General features: G+C 45.7%; 2 protein-coding genes across 8 annotated transcripts in view; one reads left to right on the forward strand and one right to left on the reverse strand.

Moving 5' to 3' along the window:
* LOC131433161 (G protein-activated inward rectifier potassium channel 3) overlaps positions 1 to 16,145 on the reverse strand; it is a 307,064-nt gene that overhangs the window by 189,670 nt on the left and 101,249 nt on the right. The window contains exons 1-2 of one of the 7 annotated variants that reach the window (XM_058600013.1): positions 4,706 to 5,755; positions 3,455 to 3,555 (exon numbers count right to left, since the gene is read on the reverse strand). The exons of 4 other annotated variants lie outside the window; for them this stretch is intronic. In XM_058600013.1, coding sequence (XP_058455996.1) covers positions 3,455 to 3,553 — 99 coding nt within the window. In that variant the 5' untranslated portion in view covers positions 3,554 to 3,555; positions 4,706 to 5,755. Of the gene's footprint in view, positions 1 to 3,454; positions 3,556 to 4,705; positions 5,756 to 16,145 lie in introns of those variants that run through there. 2 more of the 7 variants (XM_058600012.1, XM_058600011.1) reach the window with 2 other exon arrangements.
* Positions 1 to 16,145, forward strand: part of LOC131433162 (serine/threonine-protein phosphatase 2B catalytic subunit 3-like) — a 199,892-nt gene that overhangs the window by 124,419 nt on the left and 59,328 nt on the right. The window lies entirely within an intron of this gene.

The following is a 16,145-nucleotide window of genomic DNA, read 5'->3' on the forward strand; positions in this document are numbered from 1 at the left end:
CGCCTTGACGACCGGAAGGTAAATGAGAACTACGACCTGAGCGTTTGAGGTTTTTAACCACGCAGAAGGTGCGCTCTCCGATGCCGCTGTTTGAATGCGTCTTCTCGCCCCGACGTCTGCTTTCATCCGACGCACAAGAAGAAATGATCGATTTTCGACCACGGTTCCCCTTTTATAACGTTCAGTTGAAGATATGAGCCTGACTACCTCAAAATCGTCGTCCTTGCGCGAAAAACCCAAGCTAAAGTAGAGTTTTCCGCGTTGTTTTAATTTTCAGAAAACTTAATTTTTGAGTTGTTTGTGGTTATCTCACACTGTTCAAAATTTTATCCTAAATTCCTGATCATTTTTTTTTTTGATGAAATAGTGAAAGAATTATGTTGCTGCCATTAATACAAGTCGAGATATTCACGAATAAGTTCTGCCCATTCTTCCATATGGCTAATTTTGAAAAGGCGCCCCATAGTAAAGTAAGTCGTATTCACGACAAAAAACTGAATAATATTTAAACAAGATTATTAAGAACAGAAATTATAGCTGGGTTGTAATCTGGTCACTAGAAATATTTAGTTTGTGAAGTACATATGATGAGTATATGGGTGAAAAATATGTTACCTTTTCTCATGAATTTTTGAAGGAATTATGGATACTGTTAGACTTTGTTGTGAATTTTTCAATTTATGAATGAATTTGAACATTGCATTTTTTTTTATTTCATCGGTTCTGTTCAATATACAAATCCATGCTCTCGTGTGTTCCGCCTTTTAATTATTCAATTATGCAAAACTCACACAATCCATCAACTAGTACGTCAAAGTCAAAGTCCTGGAATTACATTCCTTTTGTGGAATTCGGCCTTCCTGTTTCAACAGACTTCGCAGCCGATTCTTAGTGTACAGAATCATGGCTAGTACTACGGATCCTACTGACACTAAGAATCCTTCCAGGTCGGGGCTCGAACATACGACAACTGGCTTGTAAGACCAGCGCCCTATGCATTGAACCACCAACCCGGGTTCGACTAGTCAACTAGTACGTACGATTATTGATATTCGAATGTGTGGAAAACGCATATCCGTTTTATTCCTATCCACGTCATCCAGTTATGTCTCTGACATTACCCTTCCGTCTTTTTTTTGTGAACAATTCTATATGTACCCAAAGTTTGACTGCATTCTGCGAGGGTGCTGCCAACATTCGCTCGAGTTGGCAACGAAATTTGTCAATTGGCAACATTAATCCATTGCATTACTTGACATTGCACAATAAGCTATTTTCGATTGCTCCGACCCGCACTGCGTTCCGATTCCTGCACCAGCCATGAAGAAATCTTCTCGTGGTGAATCTGATCACCATCATCTGGAACTAAACGCCGCCACGGTTGGATAGACCGGTACGGCATTTTTTTTCTATTTAGAACAAAAACATAAATCTCTCAATCGCCTTTCCTTGCATCACCTCCACCGGCTGACAGTGCAGCGCCTACTGCGATCGTTGGATGAAGAGAAAAAAAAACTTACGAATCTAATTAACTTTGTGTGTGAGCTCTGCTCGAACTGTCAGAGTGGAGGTACCTAAATATGCATGTTGATAGGTAGGCGCGCAAGCAAGCGAGCAAACAAGCAAGTCGGGGTCAGGCAAAAGTCACAACAAAGCTCACCGGAGGCAACGCCGCTGGCCGCCCGTGAGCCGAGCTCGAGCGCAATCAATACTCATTAATATTTAATTCAATCTTGGAATAATTAGACCGTCGGAGATTATCACTCATAAGCGACTGGTGGTTGAAAGGTAGAAGCAGCCACCAACAACGGAAGACCGGTGCCATTTTTGCGCTGTGACGAACTGTCTGTGCTAGACGACCGGCGGTCCTATAATCGGTAACCGCCTTCTTTCCCGACCGTATGCAACACGGCTCTATACGAGACAGATTGGTGTAGATCCGCCAGCAGCTGTCGTCGTAACAAGTTGTAAAATAGTTTGGCGACAGGCCAATGCAGGTTTTTTTTTCGTCCCAGCTTTTGCATACTGGTTTATTGAGTCTGTTGCACATCCCGATTCCAGTTAATTGCATGCAAGACGAACGTCACTGACGCTTGGAAAATATTCGCGCTAGAACATCTTTCAAACCGCAGACACAGGAGCTGTCAAGTGATTTTAGATCACAGATTGAGCGAAAACAATTTTACGAACATTGTAAACAAGACCTATCTTTCATACCAGCAGTCCGAGTGAACGACGAAGGAGACAAAATGGCACCATCGGTGGAATCAAAACAACGCAGTTTCAATTTTGCTGACAATCTCCGTTTCGATTTCGATCACTAACTACTTTCTAGCCTGCTTCGATAGGCAACAAAGTTTTGAAAGGGTATTTTTTTTTCTCTCTCGCTACGTTCCAGCTTCCATTTTGTTGTTGACGAAGCCTATCAAGGAAGCAAGGGGATGATAATTAGGCCAACTGCGATGAATCTGTTATTGATTTATCGTTTCAACGTTTGCCGTGTTTTTTTTCACACTGGTATTACAAAGAATCACGTCGATTCGACATTCGAAACTGAACGCGGGTGCTGCCAATGCTAAATCGATGTAGTGTGGCAGTTCGCAATTTGAATGAATACGAAAAAGCTGTATTATTTAAAATAACGTTATGGCAGCACTGCTATAGAAATCAATCTCTGACACTAGGGATGATACTCGGAAATCAAAGTATCGATACCCAGGGTATTGAACAATCCAATCAGCGAGGTCACCACGTGTTCTTTTACGTGTTTTGTTTCACCACTTCAAGTGACGGTATCCAATTTTTAACACACTTCACTATATAATTCCGGAACGGGAAGTCGAATTCGGATGAAATTTGAAAGTTTTTTTCTGGGACAATGAGACCTTTCATTTGAATCTAAGTTTGTTGAAATCGCTCACTCCATCTCTGAGAAAAGTGAGGAAGTACTTTGAAATAAATTTTTTTTCACTAATCACCCTGTAACTCCGGAACCGAAAGTCGGAACAAAATGCATTTTGCGTACTCGACGAACTGAGTCGAATGGTATATGACACTCAGCCCTACGGGGCTCGGTTCAAAAATCGGTTTTCACAGTGATTGCATCACCTTCCTATATGAGAAAGGCAAAAACTGTACCAAACTTTGGTCAACAATCGTCAATTTTTCTAATTGGGAACAGAACTTGTTGAATTCTCAAAACAAAATCAAAACGTTGTGAATTTAATTTCAGACAAAGTAGACAATAATATTTGTGACTCGTTTAGACCTTCCCATAAAGGAACTGAAAATTTATGAGTAATTTTGCACAAGCTTTCATTGACATGATTTGTATCGTTTACTCTGATCTTTAGAGTTCTAGGCTCTGTTTGAATAAAATCAGTATACCACGATTTTTTACGTCAAATTGCAGAAAATGTCCTAACTTATTCTAACAAGAGTATACATAACTTACTTTATTTTTAAGTGCGCGTTGTTTCGGGGTTCGGCTCTGTAATTTAATTTTAGAAGAGGAGAGGCCCAAAGCAGCTTCCATAAAGACCATGATAATCATACCTGAAAAGCAAGGTAATAATAAGATATATGACAATTGTAAATCGAATCTTTTATCGAAATCAATTCAAGTATTTCAAAACTTTCATCACTGGATCGTCAACAAACCCACGCTCACCAAAGTGAAATGAATTCAATTTCCAGCTAACTAGAGCCGGACAACTGTAGTGGTCTCAAGGGTAAAAACGCTCAAAAGAAACATCAAGTTTATCCGATAGTCTCCTATCAGGCAAACTGCTTCAGTGCAGAAAATAATTGCTGGTAGCCTCAGTACGGCGCAAACCTTCTTTTCCATTATCCCGGGCACTATCGTTGCTGGCACTGCTCAGCTCCGGGTGGGATAATCAAAAGATCCCAACGAGTGCCAACTCGCCGGACGATGGTATCCGGAGATAAATACAATTCAGAGAACTACAACAAAATAAATTTACTTCAAGAGCCGGTAAGTCGAAAGCTCGAACAACATGCGTAAGGTAGGAACAGCGCACTTGAAATTAATTGGATTTTCCTCCTGCCAGTCGGTTCATCCTGGCGAAGTGAAATGTGCAACTTTTCCAACCCCCCCAACCAAGTAAAGAACTCTGAATCGGAAATTGACCCCTCCCCCACATCCGAAGGTTGCGTTCGTACTTAATAAGTTCAATTTTACCGTACCACTTTCCAATTGTAACTTTTAAACAGTAATTGCTTATGAACACTGCCGTGATGAACAACCGTAAACCCCCTCGGTTCGGGGTAATCGAGTTGTTGAAGATACAGGCTATTTCTGAGCGAGTCCTTGAATATTGAACGGTCACAACTTTCAACTTGAATTATTTTTGATGAAGCGATGAATTTCTAGGACAAAAACATACTGCGAAAATATACGGATTTCAGTCTTTAAACTGGAATTGACTACCATGTAAATTAAAACAAACTTTCACAATGAAATACCGACATTCAAGAAAACGATTAACGAATCCGCGTGTTCGTTGCTAAAATAAATAAAAGACAAACTTCAAATTAACGCACGTGTTTTGATACAATGGTAGCCCAAAAAATTTTTTTTCCCTATTTCTGGCAACACTTTCCGCCTGTCGGATCAAACAAAATGACAAGCCTTTGTGGCGGAAATCAAAACAACTACTCCAGTTCACGCTCAAATACCACCTACCTGTTGTACGGTTCTTGTGGCCTACTTCGACCGCCGGGTGTGGCGGTTTTAACCCATACAGGGATGTTATTGTTGTTGTTGTTCCTATTATTATTACTGTCAATCCCAACCGACACTTCACTGAGACATTGAAGTAATCGTTCCGACATGATTTGCGGCACTAGCAATAGGTTTGGCATGGGCGAAAGTAATCTCGGCCTACTGAGTGGGAATCGAATCTCAAAACTCACAAAACCGTCACTCTAAGAGCTTCGCTGTAGATTTTTCACTGCGACATCTAATCAAGCTGTCACTTTTGTTTCGCGTTGTTTATAGCGACTGTTCTGCTGCTACCATGCAGCATGGTGACTAACCTGTTACAAGGAAAAAAGCGAACGAACCAATCATCGCTTTTTTTCGGTACCAACACTATCCGCTCTTTCAAACCCGCGGTCCTGGGTTTATCTTATCGCACCGCACAGATTGCTATAAATAACCAGAAGAAAGGATAAAAGGTTAACAAAACCGAAACCGCATCTGGATTCTGAAACAATGCACAACTAACACGATTGTGTTTTCACTCTCACTCTCGATCGCGTCACTGACAGTCCACCGACACCGACTGTCTGCTGAACAGTCGAACTGAGTGACGACCTCGCCGGATCGCGGTAATTCCGTGTGAACTTTTCGACTATCAGCTATCCGAAGCGGGAGGAATGAAACAAAAGGATCGTTTGCTTGCAAAAATAAAACAGCTTGCCAATTGTTTTAGCCGCATTTCAACTGGCACACACATGATGTAAAAAAGGCACAAATTTAGTAGCAAAGACGAGGTGGGTGTGAGTAATGAATCGAATCCAATCCGAAAATAGCGCACTCGGATCACTCTTTTCCTCTGCCCTGCTGTAAATTGTTTCAGCTTGATCCTAAATGAAAAACGCTAGCGTCGTCCTTTACCATCTATTCAGTGTGCTCGAATGCCGTACCGTGGGGTGAGTTGATACGGTGGTGAATTATGTAGTTTTGGGCAAAAGTCGAAAACCTTGCTGTCAAAATACAGACAGAAATCGTTGGATTTTTAAGAGCTGCTGAGCACAGAACACTTCGATTTGAGTTTTAGCTTGAAGTTGTTTTTGGACGTGGACTTGGACGCGGACTTGGACGCGGACTTGGACGCGGACTTGGACGCGGACTTGGACGCGGACTTGGACGCGGACTTGGACGCGGACTTGGACGCGGACTTGGACGCGGTCTTGGACGCGGACTTGGACGCGGACTTGGACGCGGACTTGGACGCGGACTTGGACGCGGACTTGGACGTGGACTTGGACGCGGACTTGGACGCGGACTTGGACGCGGACTTGGACGCGGACTTGGACGCGGACTTGGACGCGGACTTGGACGCGGACTTGGACGCGGACTTGGACGCGGACTTGGACGCGGACTTGGACGCGGACTTGGACGCGGACTTGGACGCGGACTTGGACGCGGACTTGGACGCGGACTTGGACGCGGACTTGGACGCGGACTTGGACGCGGACTTGGATGCGGACTTGGACGCGGACTTGGACTTGGACGCGGACTTGGACGCCGACTTGGACGCCGACTTGGACGCCGACTTGGACGCCGACTTGGACGCCGACTTGGACGCGGACTTGGACGCGGATTTGGACGCGGACTTGGACGCGGACTTGGACGCGGACTTGGACGCGGACTTGGACGCGGACTTGGACGCGGACTTGGACGCGGACTTGGACGCGGACTTGGACGCGGACTTGGACGCGGACTTGGACGTGGACTTGGACGCGGACTTGGACGCGGACTTGGACGCGGACTTGGACGCGGACTTGGACGCGGACTTGGACGCGGACTTGGACGCGGACTTGGACGCGGACTTGGACGCGGACTTGGACGCGGACTTGGACGCGGACTTGGACGCGGACTTGGACGCGGACTTGGACGCGGACTTGGACGCGGACTTGGACGCGGACTTGGACGCGGACTTGGACGCGGACTTGGACTTGGACGCGGACTTGGACGCCGACTTGGACGCCGACTTGGACGCCGACTTGGACGCCGACTTGGACGCCGACTTGGACGCGGACTTGGACGCGGATTTGGACGCGGACTTGGACGCGGACTTGGACGCGGACTTGGACGCGGACTTGGACGCGGACTTGGACGCGGACTTGGACGCGGACTTGGACGCGGACTTGGACGCGGACTTGGACGTGGACTTGGACGCGGACTTGGACGCGGACTTGGACGCGGACTTGGACGCGGACTTGGACGCGGACTTGGACGCGGACTTGGACGCGGACTTGGACGCGGACTTGGACGCGGACTTGGACGCGGACTTGGACGCGGACTTGGACGCGGACTTGGACGCGGACTTGGACGCGGACTTGGACGCGGACTTGGACGCGGACTTGGACTTGGACGCCGACTTGGACGCCGACTTGGACGCGGACTTGGACGCGGACTTGGACGCGGACTTGGACGCGGACTTGGACGCGGTCTTGGACGCGGACTTGGACGCGGACTTGGACGCGGACTTGGACGCGGATTTGGACGCGGACTTGGACGCGGACTTGGACGCGGACTTGGACGCGGACTTGGACGCGGACTTGGACGCGGACTTGGACGCGGACTTGGACGCGGACTTGGACGCGGACTTGGACGCGGACTTGGACGCGGACTTGGACGCGGACTTGGACGCGGACTTGGACGCGGACTTGGACGCGGACTTGGACGCGGACTTGGACGCGGACTTGGACGCGGACTTGGACGCGGACTTGGACGCGGACTTGGACGCGGACTTGGACGCGGACTTGGACGCGGACTTGGACTTGGACGCGGACTTGGACGCCGACTTGGACGCCGACTTGGACGCCGACTTGGACGCCGACTTGGACGCCGACTTGGACGCGGACTTGGACGCGGACTTGGACGCGGACTTGGACGCGGACTTGGACGCGGACTTGGACGCGGACTTGGACGCGGACTTGGACGCGGACTTGGACGCGGACTTGGACGTGGACTTGGACGCGGACTTGGACGCGGACTTGGACGCGGACTTGGACGCGGACTTGGACGCGGACTTGGACGCGGACTTGGACGCGGACTTGGACGCGGACTTGGACGCGGACTTGGACGCGGACTTGGACGCGGACTTGGACGCGGACTTGGACGCGGACTTGGACGCGGACTTGGACGCGGACTTGGACGCGGACTTGGACGCGGACTTGGACGCGGACTTGGACGCGGACTTGGACGTGGACTTGGACGCGGACTTGGACGCGGACTTGGACGCGGACTTGGACGCGGACTTGGACGCGGACTTGGACGCGGACTTGGACGCGGACTTGGACGCGGACTTGGACGCGGACTTGGACGCGGACTTGGACGCGGACTTGGACGCGGACTTGGACGCGGACTTGGACGCGGACTTGGACGCGGACTTGGACGCGGACTTGGACGCGGACTTGGACGCGGACTTGGACTTGGACGCGGACTTGGACGCCGACTTGGACGCCGACTTGGACGCCGACTTGGACGCCGACTTGGACGCCGACTTGGACGCGGACTTGGACGCGGATTTGGACGCGGACTTGGACGCGGACTTGGACGCGGACTTGGACGCGGACTTGGACGCGGACTTGGACGCGGACTTGGACGCGGACTTGGACGCGGACTTGGACGCGGACTTGGACGTGGACTTGGACGCGGACTTGGACGCGGACTTGGACGCGGACTTGGACGCGGACTTGGACGCGGACTTGGACGCGGACTTGGACGCGGACTTGGACGCGGACTTGGACGCGGACTTGGACGCGGACTTGGACGCGGACTTGGACGCGGACTTGGACGCGGACTTGGACGCGGACTTGGACGCGGACTTGGACGCGGACTTGGACTTGGACGCCGACTTGGACGCCGACTTGGACGCGGACTTGGACGCGGACTTGGACGCGGACTTGGACGCGGACTTGGACGCGGTCTTGGACGCGGACTTGGACGCGGACTTGGACGCGGACTTGGACGCGGATTTGGACGCGGACTTGGACGCGGACTTGGACGCGGACTTGGACGCGGACTTGGACGCGGACTTGGACGCGGACTTGGACGCGGACTTGGACGCGGACTTGGACGCGGACTTGGACGCGGACTTGGACGCGGACTTGGACGCGGACTTGGACGCGGACTTGGACGCGGACTTGGACGCGGACTTGGACGCGGACTTGGACGCGGACTTGGACGCGGACTTGGACGCGGACTTGGACGCGGACTTGGACGCGGACTTGGACGCGGACTTGGACGCGGACTTGGACGCGGACTTGGACGCGGACTTGGACGCGGACTTGGACGCGGACTTGGACGCGGACTTGGACTTGGACGCGGACTTGGACGCCGACTTGGACGCCGACTTGGACGCCGACTTGGACGCCGACTTGGACGCCGACTTGGACGCGGACTTGGACGCGGACTTGGACGCGGACTTGGACGCGGACTTGGACGCGGACTTGGACGCGGACTTGGACGCGGACTTGGACGCGGACTTGGACGCGGACTTGGACGCGGACTTGGACGTGGACTTGGACGCGGACTTGGACGCGGACTTGGACGCGGACTTGGACGCGGACTTGGACGCGGACTTGGACGCGGACTTGGACGCGGACTTGGACGCGGACTTGGACGCGGACTTGGACGCGGACTTTTAAGCGGACTTAAGCGCCAGCTTGAGGTTCATTATTTTGGCTCTACGACTTACGTTCTATGATTCTGATCCAGCAGCTTGAAGTCTGTGCCTTGATTTCTAAAGTTTGACATCTGCGAATTAGATTTTGACACCTGGACTCTGCGACTCTGAAACTTGTTTTCCAGGCTTGTACTCAGCGAGTTTGTGATTTGAATTTTGTAATTTCGATTCTTCGAATTGGACTTTGCGTCTAGAACTCTTCTACCCTGGGACTTGGACTCTACGTCTTAGAAGTCTTCGAAGCTCCGCGACATCAACTATACGACCTAGACTTTATGATTTGCTTTTGAAGTTTTGCTACTTGAACTCTGCAACTTCAACTGTAGGAACTGGACTTTAGATCCTTCGACTCGGATTTTGCAATTCAGACACGGGGCCTTGAACTCTGCTTCACGATCTGTGAGGTTTGGACTCTGTAACTTATGTCGTTTTCGCTTGAGAAAACCGAAACTGACCCAGGGTAGTTTCATCAAAAAAACACTTTTCACGAAACTGTGTTGGGTTCGCACTTAGCAATCTAAACTCTGAACCTAAGTTTCTAAGATTTGTGCTCTGCGACTTCAACTACGTGACTTCGTGATCTGGGTTTGGCAATTGGGATTCTGCGACAACGACCCCTCAAACTGTGTCTTGGAGTCTTCGAACTCTGCGTCTGAATTCTGTATCTAAAAGTCTGTGACTTGGACTCAAAAATTTAGATTCGGCGATGTGACTCCGTGACTTATACTCAAACTCAGTGGCTTTAGCTCTAAGACGTTGGTGTTTATAATTTGCGATTTGAACTCTGCGATTTCAACTCTGCGACTTCGGCTCTGTGTATTAACCTACGACTCGGACTTTGCATGTAAGATTGCTTGTACAATTTGGACTCTGCAACTTGAGGTCAGCGACTCTGACTCCATGATTTAAGCTCGGTAACTTGAATTCAGTGACTCGAACTCGGCAACTTGGACTCTGTGGAGCTCTGATTTCTGCGACTTGAACTTGATCTCGGACTGCAACTTTAACACTGCCATTTGATCTTTGCGTCTTCGACATCGATCGTGAATCTCAAATTGTGCGACTTGGACTCAGCGTTTAATAATCGGCCACTCGATTGAAATTCGGAACCTTTGACTCGGTGACTTGGGCTCACCAATTCTTTTTTTTTTCTTAGAGGGTTGTAACAATTTGATAGAAACGTGTTGCCAAAATTGCAGGAAAACATTTCACTCGCATGCTCTCAACATTAATAAGTAGGAAAACCCTAGGACAGGACCTGACAACTGTTAACCAGTTTCGGACCAGCTCGTGATTTGATCAATTTGACATAAGCAAGTTCAAGTTGTTGAAATTAATATTACTGCAGGGTGGTAGAAAAAGTGTTGCCAGTGTTCGTCGGTAACAATGTAGTTTGATATTGCATATTTTGTTTTTCGAATCATGTTTTTAAAATTATAAATTTCAATAAGATTTAAATTCAATTTGTTTTTAAGTCCTGTCAATGTGGAAAATATTGCAAAGTCCTGGCATTACATTCCTTTTGTGGAATTTGGCCTTTCTGTTTCAACAGACTTCGCAGCCGATTCTTAGTGTACAGAATCATTGCATGGCTAGTACTATGGATCCTACTGACACTAAGAATCCTTCCAGGTCGGGGCTTAAACATACGACAACTGGCTTATAAGACCAGCGCCCTATGCATTGAACTACCAACCCGGGCCAATATACGAATACATTTAACAATCACTGGATGATACAAAGAGAAAGCCTGATATCACGAAGTGTGACATGGACGAGAATATTGATTATGTTAGTTGTACTTGAGAATAGCACCAAATCTTTGGGTACTTCTATTTGTTGGTATTTTTCTCAAATTGAATATTTTGGATACTTTAGTTATTAAAGCTGCAGAAATGAATTACCCAAAAATGTGTTTTAGGAAAATTATATTAAACTGTTTCAACTACACGTTTTCTTTAATACAAGCATCTGATCAAAATAAATTCAGAACTATATTTTTGACTGATATAGCTATCTAACAAGCCATAGATTGTTAAAATCCGTCCATTTTTAACGGAGATATCGACCTTTTAGTGTAAGCGACTTTTCCCCCTATTCCAGCATTTTAGGAATTTTGAGCATTGTATGATGAAGCAATGCTTGGGAGCAACGTGAAACACGATTTTTTATACTGTTACATACAATTGGTTCTAAGTACCAAAAAGACTGTGTACAGCATCTTTTTTCATGACATTTCGCCTCGGACCGATTTTAGCACGGTTCGTTTTGGCAACATAATCGTTCTAATATGACATATGTAAACCAGATGATGGCAGCTTTTTCGAGTTGAAAACAATTTCATAACTATATTGATTTAAACTACTTACAGTACTGAATGCTGGAAGAACATAACACCCATATACCACTCGAATCAGTTCGTCGAGATCAGCAAATGTGTGTGTGGAAAATAATTTCACTCAATTTTCTAGGAGATGACTCAACCGTTTTCTACAAACTCAGATTCATAGGAAAAGTCGTATGCTCTCAAACAAAGTTCCTGAATTACGTCGGACGGATCCGACTTCTGGTTCCTGAGCTACAGTATGATATGTCAAACGAAATTGAAATAGTGTTACTCATTTTTCTCATAAATGGCTGAACCGATCTAAGATTCAAATGAAAAATCTTACGATCCTATAAGACATCTTGCTTTTTAGACAGATCCAACTTCCGGTTTAGGGGATACATGGTGATTAGTATGAAAGTAACCATTTCACATAAATTAAACACGTTTATCGGGTTTGTAGATTTGGATACTCGATAACCAAATAAACTTATTTCAGTTTTATCGGTATTCAGTTTTCGATTCGGAAGGTACCCAAAAATTCTACACTGATTTTTAAACATTTTGAATCACATGTAGTAGCTCCTGCGGGTGAATTTAACTAACCTCGGCTACACCGATTTTCGAATTCCGGTTCCAGTATCGAATCGTTTCTCAAATCACAATCGTTTTCGTAAAAAAGGCCATATCGAATTTCGAAAACAAAAATTTAAAATAAAGGATTTATGGTCCCATGCAAAATTAATTAATTTTATCCGATTCTGGAATTACAGGGTGATGAGTTTTCAAGCCGATATAAAAGATGACAATTCCAAAAACCTTCAAAGCTGGACTCGAAACTATTGCAATTTCGTCATATTTATTTTTTGGCCATACGAATCGTTTTGGGTTATGCTGATTCCTGAAAACCGGCTCTGGAAGTACCGTAAATAACCGTAAACTCTAAACTGGAACTTACTTCGACATCTCATGGAATGTTCAATCGATTGTCACACGTTTACATTCAAATTCGATCCGATTTGCCGCTTCGACATTAATGTAATAAGTGATTAAAATCACAAATTGCCGCTTAAAACGACGGTCATTAAAATAATGTCATGAGAACTAAAACACCGAAGAATACTGATGCAAAAAACACATGCAGATTGATAAAAAACAGGTATCATCTCACTGCTAGTTGGATTAAGGGGAACATAGACAAATTTTGAGACTTCCAAAATCGAAATTTTTTTTTGATGCCGAAAACAAACCGCGTAACTTCGGAAATCTGCGTAAAAAGAGACCCCAGTGTAATCGCATGTTATAAGCAGAGATGCCAGATGTTTTAATAGAAAACCGTATTGCTTTGTATAAAAAACCTGTATTAATCTGTATTCACTAATAAAATGAAATTCTTACCACAAAATAATGCAAAAAGATGTTATTTCAATAAAACGTGGTTGTAGGATGGTAGATTCAATCAGTCATTGCCGCTCTCACAAGAATATTCAACGACAAAATACCCACAACAATTGAATTGTAATTTCATATATCTCGGTTGATTTTTCAGAAGGCCGTAAGAGCAAGTGACAGTTTGTCTTTGGTCACTCTCTCTCTTTCGATTATTGTGATGTGATTAAAAAAATTTTCTTGGATTTCACAGTCCTGTTTGAAAGTCGAAAGTTTCGGCCATCATTCTATGCAAAGAGTTCAGTGATAAACGTGTAAACCGCTTGGTAATTAATAGAAGAGAAAGTGAACAAAGAACGTCCCGGGTTGGCAGTTCAATGCATAGGGCGCTGGTCTTACAAGCCAGTTGTCGTATGTTCGAGCCCCTACCTGGAAGGATTCTTAGTGTCAGTAGGATCCATAGTACTAGCCATGCAATGATTTTGTACACTAAGAATCGGCTGCGAAGTCCGTTGAAACAGAAAGGCCAAATTCCACAAAAGGAATGTAATGCCAAGACTTTGCTTTGCTAAGTGAACAAAGAGAACCTGTCACTTGCTCTTACGGCCTTCTGAAAAATTGTAATATGAGCATTTAACGCTAAATCTCCTCACACATTTAAAACCATGTAATATGTTATATATATTCAAGACTAAATCTTTCTCACACTCCAGACCACACGCACTTGACAAAATCCCGTAAAAACTCCATTCCACGAAAACCTAGAAACCTACATAAAACAAATACATTACCTACATGAAGGCAACTAAAATATCAACACTTGCACTTCACGCTGACCCAAAGAAAGGAACGAAGTAGACATAAATTTCGACTGCAGAAACAAGGAAGCATCAAGTTTCAAATTGTTATATCATCGCCGAACACACAAAATAAACCTGACCTACTGTGTCACTTCCCCTTCTTGACGCCCCTCAAGTCCACAATTGAAATACCAACCAGCACGACCTAGAATAACATTAACTCAAGAACGCACACTAACTCAAACCGACACTCACGAGAATAACCCAACATGCTATCGCCCGCTCCTCTCCGTATCACACCCGCTCACTCTCATCAAGAAGCTTATTTCCTCTCTTACTCACAAAGTATACAATGGCCGATTCGATTCAACTAGTCTCATTGGTTAAACCCGACTTACACTGCGCGTTCTAACTCCTCCCCCTAGATTCTCATCAATTGTAAAAAGGCGGGTGGGTAATGTCAGACATAACTGGATGTCGTGAATACGAAAAAACTGGCACGCTCCCATCACTTTTCCGAGTATCAGTTAGTTGATTGATTGTATGAATTGTGCAAGCTTTCCCCTTTTTCACTAATAGAGTTTGAAGCGATGCACCTACATTAAAGTACAGATTAGTTACATTAAACAGCTACTATTCTACAGCTATATATTCCAAACTTGAAACAATTCCTTTTTAATTTGCCAATACAGGAGGCTAGGTACGACAAATTTGTAATTTATTTTTATTGAAGCTATGAAGTTCGAAGATATCTGATTCTTCTCGAAATTTCAGTACGAAACAATTGCAATGGCCTGGGCTGAAATGTATCGACGATCTTCGGTATGCAAGTCATTTTAATAATAATAATGATGGTAATAATAATGATAATAATAATAATAATAATAATAATACAGATTAATCTGTACATATATGTATGTATAAATAAAATACAGATTAACTTGTATATATGGCAACCCTATATCGCATGGCATATTTTCACACGACCCCATACTAGTATAAAGATGTGTTCAACATCATCACATTCGCTTTCGCATTGCCGTTCGTAATTGAATGTGTTAGTGACGGTACAAATCTGCCTTTTTTCCGGTTTTCGGTGCCATCTAGCTGAAGGTGTCTCGTACCGTACGTTCAGAGTAGCTGCTTTAACTTAAATGACGCTATTTCTCACATCACATTTTATTTTATACCTGCTACTGGTAACGGTGTAGGGACGTCCCCTTTGTTTAGAATTCCTTTCCTGTAGGCAGAACGGGAAACAGTGAAACGATATAAAAGAGAGAGTTAGTATAGCAGCAGCCAGTAATACTGAATTGGCTGTCGAGCTGTTAACAGCATCTTGTGGAATTTTTACGCAGAAACACGCACACAGGAGGAAGAATTAAGGGCAAGGCAAAGTCCCGCTCGAACCGTGCTGGTCTGCAGTTCCCAGTTGGCAAAATCCATCGTCTGCTCCGGAAGGGAAACTACGCAGAGCGTGTCGGTGCCGGTGCATCGGTCTATCTGGCGGCAGTGATGGAGTACTTGGCTGCCGAAGTGTTGGAATTGGCCGGTAATGCTGCCCGTGACAACAAGAAAACGAAAATCATCCCTCGCCATCTGCAGCTGGCCATCCGTAACGATGAGGAGTTGAAAACCTCGTCCTTTTCAAGACGACCACATCACTGTGATAAAGAATTATTTAGGATTGCTTTAAGTTTAGCCAGTTCTGATACACCTGGAAAATAGAATGAGCAAATCAAGTGGAAACATTTATTTTAACAATGTGTTCATCTCTTTCATTTGTTCAATTTGTTCAACTCTGTTTCGCACGGCATATTTGTATACTAGTATAAAGTGTTCAAAATCATCACTTTCGCTGTCGGATTGCCGTTCGTAATTGAATGTGTTAGTGACGGTGCAAATTAATTTAGCTTCCATCTTGATGAATCTTTTGGTAGGAAATATTGAGATCTGATATGGTTCTCGTGTGTGTCTTGTTTCAGCAATGGGCCTTGCTGGACTTTTTGGCTGCCTTTCTACCGATTTTCAGTGTCATTGTGCTGACGGTGTCTCGTGCATTCAGATCGGGAAACAGTGAGACGACAGGTCCTCGATGTTGCTCTCGTGTGTCTTGTTTCGGGAACAGTTGCTCAGCAAATGGTAGCAAAAATGAACCACTCAACTTTTATATTAATGCTCTTGTAT

This window comes from Malaya genurostris, chromosome 2 (genome assembly GCF_030247185.1).
Source record: "Malaya genurostris strain Urasoe2022 chromosome 2, Malgen_1.1, whole genome shotgun sequence".
Taxonomy (NCBI): Eukaryota; Metazoa; Arthropoda; class Insecta; order Diptera; family Culicidae; genus Malaya; species Malaya genurostris.